At 32.6% G+C, this 11,876-nt stretch overlaps 2 protein-coding genes across 2 annotated transcripts in view; one reads left to right on the forward strand and one right to left on the reverse strand.

Moving 5' to 3' along the window:
• Positions 1–965: 965 nt before the first annotated feature.
• On the reverse strand, positions 966–10,098 carry LOC133184273 (WD repeat domain phosphoinositide-interacting protein 3-like). Its single transcript, XM_061319250.1, has 10 exons — positions 9,909–10,098; positions 7,963–8,037; positions 7,669–7,770; positions 7,037–7,124; positions 5,835–5,929; positions 5,545–5,735; positions 5,152–5,237; positions 4,664–4,765; positions 3,876–3,997; positions 966–3,479 (listed from the first exon to the last, which is right to left on the reverse strand). The coding sequence occupies exons 1-10, from the start codon at positions 9,973–9,975 to the stop codon at positions 3,373–3,375; spliced, it is 1,035 nt and encodes a 344-aa protein (XP_061175234.1). The 5' UTR covers positions 9,976–10,098; the 3' UTR covers positions 966–3,372.
• A 229-nt stretch (positions 10,099–10,327) lies between these two features.
• Positions 10,328–11,876, forward strand: part of LOC133184657 (enoyl-CoA hydratase, mitochondrial-like) — a 14,596-nt gene continuing 13,047 nt past the window's right edge. The window contains exon 1 of the mRNA XM_061319744.1: positions 10,328–10,440. Coding sequence (XP_061175728.1) covers positions 10,332–10,440 — 109 coding nt within the window. The 5' untranslated portion in view covers positions 10,328–10,331. The remainder of the gene's footprint in view (positions 10,441–11,876) is intronic.

Raw genomic sequence — 11,876 nt, forward strand, 5'->3', positions numbered from 1 at the left:
AATTTGAATCACCGTTACCCATGGATACTTTGTGGCAAATTTGGTTGAAATTGGCCCAGTGGTTCTTGAGAAGAAGTCGAAAATGTGAAAAGTTTATGCATGACGCAAACCCACACGATGCACACCCCCTCAACCGCACGACGATGGACGAAAACAGATAGCAATAGGTCACCTGAGTGACTCAGGTGACCCAAAAAAGATGATCAGAACTTATTCCTCACTTTTGATTGCTCTAATTCAATTATGTTTATAAGTTTCATGCTAAAAAAAGACACATGACCTTGACATTGTTGATAAACCACGTCATAGATACAACTTTTCTTTTTCCGGCACTTACATTTTGCAGTCTTTTCTTGCTTTTACGGTGCAGTTGAGATCTTAAAACGTCATATTTCTCATGAATCTTTAGCTTTATGATATAATTATTTTAAAAGAAACACATAATATTGACTTACTATGTAACTTTAAGAACAGCAAAGTCATGATTAGTAATATTGATATAGAAGCATCCTGAGGTAGTGTAAATTTAAGTTTGCCCCCCCCCCCCAAAAAAAAACTTATCAATTTACTGAAATGATTTCTGCTTCTTCTTAGCCAGTGTGCTCAGGTGAGCGATGAGGCCCATGGGCCTCTTGTTACATGTAGTAACATTGTCGATTAATCAGCTTTCATTTTTGGAATAGCTGGTGTGATATAACTGCAGACCACTAGTATACAGAGTAAAATATAAATATTGAGTGCACATCACGTGTTGGATTTATGATCACAAGAAACCAACAGATCAGAATCTTCAGCATTATGCAAATCTTTGTCATTTATGAGAGCCTACGATTTGCACACAGTGACCATCTTCCCCCTATTAACAGCCATATTTATTTTCCAGGAGCACAAGAATGCTTAGAAACACCATCACTGCAGAGTCATTCTAGACACATATATGATATATTTACCAATACCAACAAATGTCAAGTTCATTTTTATTTGCGATTCATGTATCTTTGAAACAAAGATGCTTGGCGAAGACTTAAAAAAGAAAACATTTGTATTTTAAACAGTGAATTACTTTTTTTCTTTTGTTTCATAAAAATACACTTATGCATACTAATGCTACATGGCTGCTACAACATTTTTGATCAACTTCAGGGAATCATTTAGTTTCATGTAACTTGCCATTTCATGCAGAGACCACAAGATTTACATGTACACGTGGTATTATCAAAAGATTTACTGATGTGATTCATTCATGAATTTAAATCCACCTGTGACTTTGAGCATGCCGTAATTTTTTAGAAAGGAATGGAGAGCTGCAAATCACATGAAGAACACAGTTTTTATATCATGTAAAACTTCTCTCCCGTGCCTCTTTTTGCTAAGCTTGTACTAACTTGGAAAATGTAAAATGTTACATCTTAGTAAGAAAATTTTTTGAAATGCTGAGCATTAAACCGATATTCTCACTATGTAAGTCGGGTACCCTCCACACCAAGCTACCCAGACCGATGTCAGGAGAGCATTTAAATAACTTTGTAACACTCACTCTGCCATATATAACACTAGAAAATATTAAAATGTATATTTCTCTAATTAAAACATGTCTGTATCATACAAAGACAGAAAGTTGAACCTCGGTATCTCAAACACTGATATCACAAATACCATGGACATTTCAAAGTGATTTGGAAGTCCAAACTAATTATTCCTTAAGTATATATTTTACCCTGAATCCTCAGATATCTTGAAGAATTTTTCTTGGGCCTATCCAGTTCAAGATTACAAGGTTTGACTGTAATTACAAGCATTTAAATGAGTGGATTTTAAGTAGGCCAATATCCTTGTACCTCTCCATTCCTTAAAAGCAATGAGCTTCCACCCCTTCAGGACCCCAGCTCCATTACGTTTAAGGAATGGAAAGGAAAGGTGTGTGTTTTTACCCTTAAATTTCCACATGAATGGCAGCTGGAAATGGTACCAAACAGCAAATGAACAAATCAATACATGTGCCGGTTACATGTAACTGTTTTCAAAAAACAGAAAATATCTTAAGTAAAATATGATCTATTAACAGACTTAATAGGATAACAGCATTACTTTTAGAAAAAATTGACTAATGAAGTAGAAAAATGAAATACACCTGTATATAATACAGAAACAACCTTTTAAATTTAAATGTTGAACAGTGTTGGCAAGTAAGAAACCTGAATTAAAGTTTACATGTAGAGCACATACATAAATTTTATTACACTGACTCAGAAAGAATAAGTTCATAGATGCATGGTGAATCTTTCCTTCAATTACTGGTATTTTGGTAAGAAAGAAAATACTTCAAATTCAACAAATGATCACAAATATTGCACAAGTACAGTTTATGTGTTTAGCAAACCAATAAATCAAAAAATGTACATATATTCTGTCATCATAAATGCTTAGGAATGTGTTTTGTTCCTTGTTTGTTATTAAAAAAAAACTTCATGAAATAGGTGACCACTGAAAATACATGTATATTTCATGCTCATAAATAAACATTTCATTATAAATCTTCAAGTTGCATGGAATGAAAAAAAAGAGCTTCTGGATCAAATATTGTGAGCTAACAAAATGCCAAAAATCAACAAAAATCCTTCATTGAATACAAAAACAGGTAATCGCTGTCATTGTCCAATTTTTGCAAAACTTTGTTCATCAATCCAAATAGATAAAATAAAAACAGAAAACATAATAATACCCTTTCTTCTTCTACATATCTTATCAAATGGATTAAAAAAAAAAACGAAACAATACTACCTTTGAACATTAAATTTGCATTAAATAAATTTCTCTTTACATTATATTTTATTTGCATAACATAATAAAATGACATTCAAATGATTGTTACAAGATTGTAAAGCATAAAAAAAAACTTTGTCATAAGATGATGATGATGTCACATTGCACTGTTCACACCCATACATGTACATTTAAAATTCTATTACTTTTGGCATCAATGACTGGTTCGAGTAAGTTTATATAAAAAGCATAAGCAAATACACATTATGATTTCCCTCGATATAAAAATAAATTGTGACAATGTGTCTTGAAAATATATAAATTTTCCTTGATAAAATTTACATTTCATTTTAGTTACCATTTTCACTTCAGTCTAAAGATTATTATGACAAAGAGAAAAAATAGTGAAAAAAATATGCTTTAGAAATACATGTACCCCATCCCCAGTTTTCTTGTTGAAATTCACAAACCAGCATGCCAAAAACTAGCTTTTCAACAAAATAAGCTTAGAATGACATAATAAACTGCAAGAAATGGCAATGCACTATATTCACTGATGGGGAAAAAAAGCTGTTTTTACTTAGCTACGTTGTAGCTATATGAGATGGTTTATGATCTGTCATCAGTCATTTCCAAGAACTGGGCATACACATCTCTTGTACACTCTCCTTTCTGGTTGAACACAAACTTGTAATAACTTCCATCAGCACAAACAACTGAAAGAGAGAATGTTTCTAAGTAAATCTACTTTTATTCTTCATCTGTAAAAAAAAAGTGTGTAACTAAAGCATCTGGAGGAACAGAATTTGCTGCTAAATTTTCTTTCGACATTTGTTTCAGAGCTGCATATTATATGTACTTGTACTTGCAAAACACAGTTTCAATTGATTTCCTTCCAGTTCTTATTTCCTACAAATTTGACTGTGTGTTGTAGACTTAGATATAGTTAACACTCTATCTATTCTGAAGTGATTTTTTTTATGGATGTAAAGAGTGAAATGACAGTGAGGTACATGTACTAAATGCACAAGTCAAAAAAAAAGAGCATAATTCTAGTAAAACTGTTAAAAAATTATCCAAATTCAGCTCGTCAAGAGTATTCAGTGAAGTACCTATGACAGAGTTTGGGTCTGCCCCAAAAGCACAGATACAGCGTGCGCCTCCTGGAACCTGGAACTTGGAGAAACTCCATGTAGAGCTGAAGTACTTGGGAAGAAAACTGGCAGAGCCTATCCTGTTAAATATAACAGCTATATCTAAGTGAAAATGTCTAAATATGTTTCAAAATTACAAGTTGTAACTCATAATATTAAACAGTAAAACTTGTATCATCTGGACACCTTGGTTCCAAAGAAATTGGACAGATTACAACATTCCGGATTAGACAACATTTCAAACTAACGGAATAACCTGAAAGGGACCTAAAGGTTACATCTAATTAGGCAAAATTTCGGAATACACAACATCCAAATTAGACAAGTTTCACTGTATACCCATGACTACAAGGTGTTCTGAAACTGTTGATTTTACAGGCTGGGATCCAACCTTCCAAATCACCACTTTAAATCAGTGAATATGCAGACAAAATGGGGACCATTTCTTTTATACAGTAAAACACAGTTACAGCAAATATGCTTATATGCTTAAAGAGAAGTATTTTTTTCCCTGTAGTTTTAAAATGTGCCATGAACTTGATGAAATATGTTTATAACAAATCAAAATTGCTTAACCCTGCCACTTCACTATAAGCGTGTTTTACTGAACATGTTTTCTATAAATTACTGGTAAGTACTGCATTTACACTTCTAAACAGGATCCAGGTTTTTTATTTTTTCAACCAATATATTTTTTCACATGCATCATAACACACTTTACAGCTAATACACATGTACTATCTTACCCAAGTTGCTTGTTCTTTTTTGGATCCTCTGTTGAAAAGATATGCACTGTTCCATGATCACTAGCTACACACAAGAGACTGGAGTCTTGATTGAAGTTAATACTGCAATAAGGGAAAATACTGGTATACCTTTTTTTGTGCACAGGAAAAAAATTTGATATCAAATCAAATTGGATGATAGTAGAATCATTATCATTTAAGGAGGCTCAATTTTTTTTTTTACTCTTTTCAAAGTTATCTTCACAATGAAATAACACTTTTATGAAATGACTTGCAAAGAGAATAACATGTACCTGTTAACAGTTATTGCACCACAAGATATGCTAAAATTATACGCATTTTAATTATAAATTAGATTTGTTTTCTAAAATCATTAGCTTTAAAACAAATTTTTGTATGAGTAAACAGAGGGATGTTAAACCTTAAATACCAGTCACTTTCTGATATAAATAAGACTTTTACCCAATAAGAATTGATTGCAAACATACCAGTAAATATGAGCACTGTTAGCACCTCTTCTTAGTTCATGTAACTGGAGTCCTGAATGAGTATCAAACACACGAATAAGAGTTCCCTGAAAATAAACAATAGCAATAATTGTTAAAGCAGAATACATCAATCTTTCACATTTAACTTAGGCTGCTTGTCATAAGGCAAGTACAAGTTTGGCAAACTGTAAGAAGTTTGAGCTAGTGAAAATGACTTCTTCCATAAGTAAACCCATATTTACGACTACAATGCTAAAAATATCATCATGATGTCATATAAAGAAAGGTTAACGATTACTGGTGTTTTCCTTTCTTAAACATTTTCAAAACATGGACATCAAATAACACTGAATGAATGAAGGAATTTTTTAAAGAATTTTTTTTTCATTTTACCTTCTCTGAGCTTGTTGCTAGCCTGGTCCCCTGAAGGTTCATGGCTATACAACTGAGGGGGGCCTCATGAGCTGGAATATCTGTTGCCGATTTTTCTGTGTTGGCCAAATCCACGATTTGGACATGGCCAGTTTTTCTCCCAGGAAAAGTCAGCAAGGAGTTGTTACTATTTGGGCACAATACACAAAGTCCTGAAGTTTATATTAACACACAGTTAAACCTAATTTAAAAAAAAAAATGCTTGCCCAAACAAGCATTGAGAAAAGAGAAGAATAAAATTCAATCCAAACCTTTAGGATTAGGACATGTCTCGAAGACATGAAGCTGTTGTGGATTCTGGGTAAATGTGTACACTTTGATTAATGTATCTAAGACCACCACAATCCTGTAGTCAACAAAGAACACAATTATTGAGACAATTTTGTAAAACAACGTCTATGTATGATATGAATCATTGAATAAATTCATCTTCTATGGTAAATTGAGTTTCCAGAGGAAACAATGAATTCAGATTCAATAAAGTTCTCCTTTACCTTTTCAGAACACATTTAAACTCATTTTTAAAGAGAGAGGGGCAATTACAATGAGAACAGGAAGTATTTGAAATTTACCCATATAAATTTAAAGTACATTTATCTATATGAAATCTTCATCCTACATCTATATAAGTGATTATTTACATTTGCAAATATTTTTCTTAGATGAACCTATAGAAGAGAAAATATGTTCAATTCTGTATGAACTTATTAGGGGGTCAGAGGTCATGGCGTGACCGAATCACACAGCGAGACGATATCTTGTCTACATATTTCTGTCACAGTGACACTGGTTTTGGAACTTCTGAACCGTCAAAGCGATGAAAAAGATAAAATTATTAACACATATATTTTTTTTTTCGTTCAACAAATGATCGTTAGATCTTTCTTCGGTGTGAAGAATGTTTCTAATTAGCCTAAAATCACGCTTACCTCTTTAACCCGAAATTCCTTTGAAGGTATGTAAACTGAAGACGATAGCACCGCTTTTGACTTTATATATAAAGAACTCGTACAATAATAGTAAGATAATTCCCAGTAGCGATCATTGTTTTTTCATTATGAACAGATATTTCCTGAACTGGACTGCTAAACATCAATGTAAGTATTCAAATGTTGGAGCGAGGCGAACTCTCAAGACCAAACAACTTCTAGGTCATTGCGCGTCACAACATAGCAATACGGCGGGCCGTTCGTGTAATAAATGCAGTCCTATTCAGAATATTCGTCTCAAATGTAAATAAAAGTAATAAACAACAATGTTAAAAAGTTCACTGGGAAATGAACTTGGTTGGTACGTGATCAAATCTTCTGAGAAGCCCTTCGGGCTTCACAGGATTTGATCACGTGACCAACCAAGTTCATTTCCCAGAGAACTTTTTAACATTGTTGTTTATTTCTTAAATAAAATTTGAAACTATGTTATATAAAACAACTTGACATGTTGTTCTTCTAACCTGTCACGTCTCAGGCGGACACTACGGACTTCTGTTGAAAACTCCAATTCTATCACAGGTTTCTTTTTCAAGTCATCCCATACCATCACTACAATAAGTACATATTAACTGGTATTCAAAGAAATGTTGAAGTTTGGAAGACAGGTCGCAGAGTCCTTGAATACTGGTATGTATAAAAAGAAAATTCTTATATGCAAAAGGACCACTCTGTAGACTTGCCAATGTGTATGCTTAGGAAAATTATATGAAGTTGATTATTCAGCACTGTATATACAATAAAACAAATTACATATACTTTGAACACATGTAGCAAACTTAAAAAATAAATGTGTTACTGTTATGAGCTTAAATACTTGTTGATTATGAAAAATTACTACAAAATAGTGTAATCTGACATTTTGATCACATAATGATAAGAATGTTTTAAATATTTGGATTCTAGATCAACTTTGTCCCTATATATTGTTTTCATGTGTGTGTAATATTTTCAAAAGATAACATTATACAAAGAAAGTGTTAAAATTACAATTTATGACTTTGAACATATTTATAACTGACTGTCAATAAACTGTATGATTTTAAAAAAAGAGTTAAGATGTATCTTTGCAATCTGATATAAATGATTCACTCACCCTTTGTAGGGGGGTATTTTGGATTTTTACCCCCACCAACCAAAGCCAAGTAATTGCACCTAAATAACATCTCAATGTGATGAATCCCACCATCAGCAAAATCTGTATGAAAATAATAAGCTTTTTTTCTATCATGTGTACTAAATTCCAGGTGTGAATTGTCTTAAATTTACTGGTACATTTGTCAACATTTCATAAAATGAACTAGAAAACTATGTCCAACCACACAGAATTGTACAATGGCTCAAGTTATTTTGTTTTGTCTTTAATGAAAAAAAGGAGGTGGTGTTGAACCTTGCCGCTCTTTTTCCTTCAGAGGGTCTGAATTGTACACTCGAAATCCTGTTTCCATTCCACAGGCAAAACATCCTGTAAATAAAATAATTTTATTTGCAGTTAAAAAAAATCACAAAATATGCAGTAATTTTATCTAAAAATATATTTTAAAAGCAATCCATTAACTTCCAAAAAGTTTATAGAGATGCAGCAAGTTCTGTTGAATGTCTATGGATGGAGGAAATCTGAGTTTAATTTACACACTGTTCAAAGAAATTTTGATGGAGAGCCCCTTGTGAAAAAAAATCTAAAACTTCCAATCTTCTTTGTGTGCATAGCAACATGGTGTCTAGATCAGAGCAAGGACTAACTTGAAAAGATTTACAAAAATACAAAACAAAAGAATGGAATCTCTGTGCTAATATACATATACTTTAAGATATGCATTGTACAATCAAATTTCATTATCTCAAACTTAAAAATGGGACTGAGAAAAAACCTTGAGAATCTTAGGGTTCGAAAAAAATGAGGTTAATATACATAAAGAAAATGTGGTTGCATCATCTCAAGCCATGGTCTGGAGTCCGCATATAGCTCTTTCCTACCCGTGGCTGCTTGTTCACAAAAAGTGTCATAATCTTGAATATTTATGCCTCAATGTTGTAACATCAATGTTCAACCAATGACAATATTTGTTTCCATCACAATTGAAATCAACAATTGACGTCAACAGTATAAAGAAATGTTTCGTATACTGTGATTGGGTATTGAAAGGTCACGTCAAATTTCATCATCCGACTATGCTTTACTCGCATTGGTCAATATTTAAATGAGCTGCAAATTATTCTCTTTTCATTCAACCATGGCCAGAATGGGAGAGGATCATACATTTGGGCCGTGGTTTGCGACGATGATGTGGTTGGGACTTCCAAACACCTCAACATATCCAAGGTATTCGGGATATCAACAACTGAGATAAAATTGAACTGTACAAATCAAAATAGAAAACATCAAAAGTTTTTCAGATTTTGTTGGTATTGACCAAGAATTATTTATGAAGTTTTGAATCTTAATCCTGAGGAATAGGGAGCCATTAATGTTGGGGGAAATTTAACTATAACACATTTTATGAGTCATAAAAACATGTGAAAATAAATGTCATGAGATGCAGTAAATGTAGTCTAAAGAAGTTTGCTGAAAAATTGTGAGACCATTTTTTTAGGAGTATGCAAAAGAAAATGATGAATCCATCTGTAACAGACAGTTGCCCAGTGATCAAGATTCAATGAAATAAGAGATCTATATATGATGACAGGTTTAGTTATGCTTTATTTGTAAGATGATAAATAATATTTATACAGCAATGTTGCTTGCAAGAATTTGATACAATATTTGCATTTGTATCTTTATCACATCTTTAAGAAATTAATAATTATTTATACATGTAGTACAAGGGAAACTGCTCATCCTAAAGGTTTCAACTTCGATTATTTCATAAAAATAAATAAATGTAACTGAAGTAATGGTACTGACATTTTTTAAAAAAGTTATAATCAGTGTCCACTCCAGTATTTATAAATGAAAAATATATCCATTAAACATTTTGAATCATAATTTAAAAAAAATGTGAGTCAGACTTTAATTTAAAAGCAATATCATAACACATTACAATTACCCACTGAGACACAGTTGGGTTATACTCTAAGCAAACTGATAAATCTTTTTATGTACTCTGCTTTTTATTGTTTAAGTTTGTGAATAACTTTTATATAAGTAGCATTTTATGAATTAAAATCCCATCTTCTTTATTGGATGCAGGAATAGTAAACTTTCCTCTTAATTTCCAATAAAAAAATTACTTCCAACTCTTCCATATCATAATTAAGTATATCATGAGTGTTTAAAGCTCTTCAAACTTTTGTAAACAAAAATCGACCAAGGTGCAATGATGGCGATATAATTACCTTGATCTTGGTTCCAGCCCGCATACAGCAAGCCATTACCGTATGAGTTACCAAGGGATAAATCCATTATACATATGTCCCAACTATCGATAAATATTTGCTTTCATTTTCATGTGGAATGTGACAACATTTTCAGCTACCGAACAACACACCCCCAAATAACACGACAAAACGTTTAAGGGATGTTGGAACAACCTGTATCGAATAGATGCTTGAGCTGATTCTGCTAAGTAACGAAAATTCATTTGAAATATATTTTAAATAGATAAAATATTAATTTCGAAACTTTTCATAAATTGAAAGTTGAGTATATGTCAAAAATTGTTGCTTTTATCTCAGGGTACAAATTAAAAAAAAACAAACTCCCTTTTGCAATCTATTATTTTTCTCACGGCTTTTCGTTATTTAGAAAAACCATTCAAAATGGCTTGCTTTAGAACAGGTGCACAGCTATGCAGACAATTTTTATTCAGTGGACAATCTTCGATAAAGTTATTTGCAGCTTCCTTATCTCATAGATGGATGTCGACAGGTAAATGTCATGCAGCAATCTTTAATTTATGTTGTCATTGCTCCTTATGAGGTAAATATCTATGTTACAGGTAGCGGCTCAAAGGTCGTTAGAATTCCGAATTTCCTTGAAAAAATTGTGCCATCCATTCCTTAGTTTTGTATAGTTGCATTGCATTTTCATCTTGATTATGACTCCTAAGCAGAGAGAACTTCATGACATTCTTTTTTGCCTGTCACATAATAGTCCTAGATTGGAATGGATTTCAACTGCAGTATCTTCTTTTCCATAATCTAAAGATGTTTTGAGATATCAGCTTTAGATCATTTCTTATGGTCAAAATCACTGGCATTGAGAAAGTGAAGGGTGCCATGGTTATAACTTTGAAATCATTCATCGAAATGAACTATAAATCTGCAGTAGGCAGCTAGTAGGTAATCTCAGTGAGATTCGTCGAGACTAAAAATTTGGGACAGGCGTCTCTTCCAAATCTCAGGAAATCTTGCCTTGACTTCAACCATTATGATTTCCTATAGAAATAAACCACAGGATGAAGTATTTGAAGCAGACTATTGCTGGAACTCTTTGGCATTGGAGGTTTAAACAATATGTCAGTGGTATGAAAAAATCAACAACTTAATTTTGGTTGGATTTAAACATTTTAAAGGTAAGAAACGAAAGTTTTATAGTGAAAGGAAGTTAAAAGGATGTCCAAAGCGAAAAGCTGAAGTGGGCAGGGAATTAATTTCAGCCTGTATTGATCAAAACAAGCGGTCGAAGTCCGGGCAAGATTTCCCTAGTCACTTTGTGTGGTACTGGTCTGAGATTCGGAAGAGACATCTGTCCCAAATTTCTAGTCTTGATGAATCTCGCTGAGATTAGCTAGTAGGTTGTTGTTGATGATTACATCTTGAATCAAAAATTGATCATAAAGGTCAAGGCTACTTGGTGATGAAATTTGAAAATTTTTGAAGGCTGTGAATTTGAAATCCTTGATCGGAGTGAATTCAACCTCAGTGTAATTGTTGATGACCTAAAAATATGTCATGACCTTGATAGAGTCATATCTCAAGGTCAAGGTGAAATAGTGATGGCCAGGTATAACTTGATAATTGGAGATACATCCCTTTGTGATGAAAAACAACATACTAGGTTGACTTTTTTCAATCAATTAATGTAATCACAATGCAGTGTACAATGCACAATTTCACTCAAATGAATGGAGAGTATAGACATTACTTTTCTATCTTTGTATGATAAAGTCTTACCAAGAAATGAGTGTATTAAGACTTGCCACTAGAATTCGCAATGCAAGTGTAAGGTATACTTCGTTCATTCTTTGAAATTGGTGCTATTTTTAGAAGTTGGAAAAATCCATGTAATGTGTATTGTATTTGAAGGACTGGTATGATCCAAAACAAATGAAAACTTTTTTGGCATGTTATTACTCTTTTTTA

This window comes from Saccostrea echinata, unplaced genomic scaffold, assembly GCF_033153115.1.
Source record: "Saccostrea echinata isolate AGI-Se365-2 ecotype Australia unplaced genomic scaffold, CSIRO_AGI_Sech_v1 ptg000010l, whole genome shotgun sequence".
Classification (NCBI taxonomy): domain Eukaryota; kingdom Metazoa; phylum Mollusca; class Bivalvia; order Ostreida; family Ostreidae; genus Saccostrea; species Saccostrea echinata.

Excerpts from the sequence above, each read along its gene's own strand:
- LOC133184273 (XM_061319250.1), bottom strand. The coding sequence starts at position 9,975 with ATGGATTTATCCCTTGGTAACTCATACGGTAATGGCTTGCTGTATGCG. Across the intron at positions 5,930-7,036 it reads GTCCGCCTGAGACGTGACAG|GATTGTGGTGGTCTTAGATA; the intron begins GTTAGAAGAACA and ends TGTTGACTACAG. Across the intron at positions 3,480-3,875 it reads AGACCCAAACTCTGTCATAG|TTGTTTGTGCTGATGGAAGT; the intron begins GTACTTCACTGA and ends TCTCTCTTTCAG.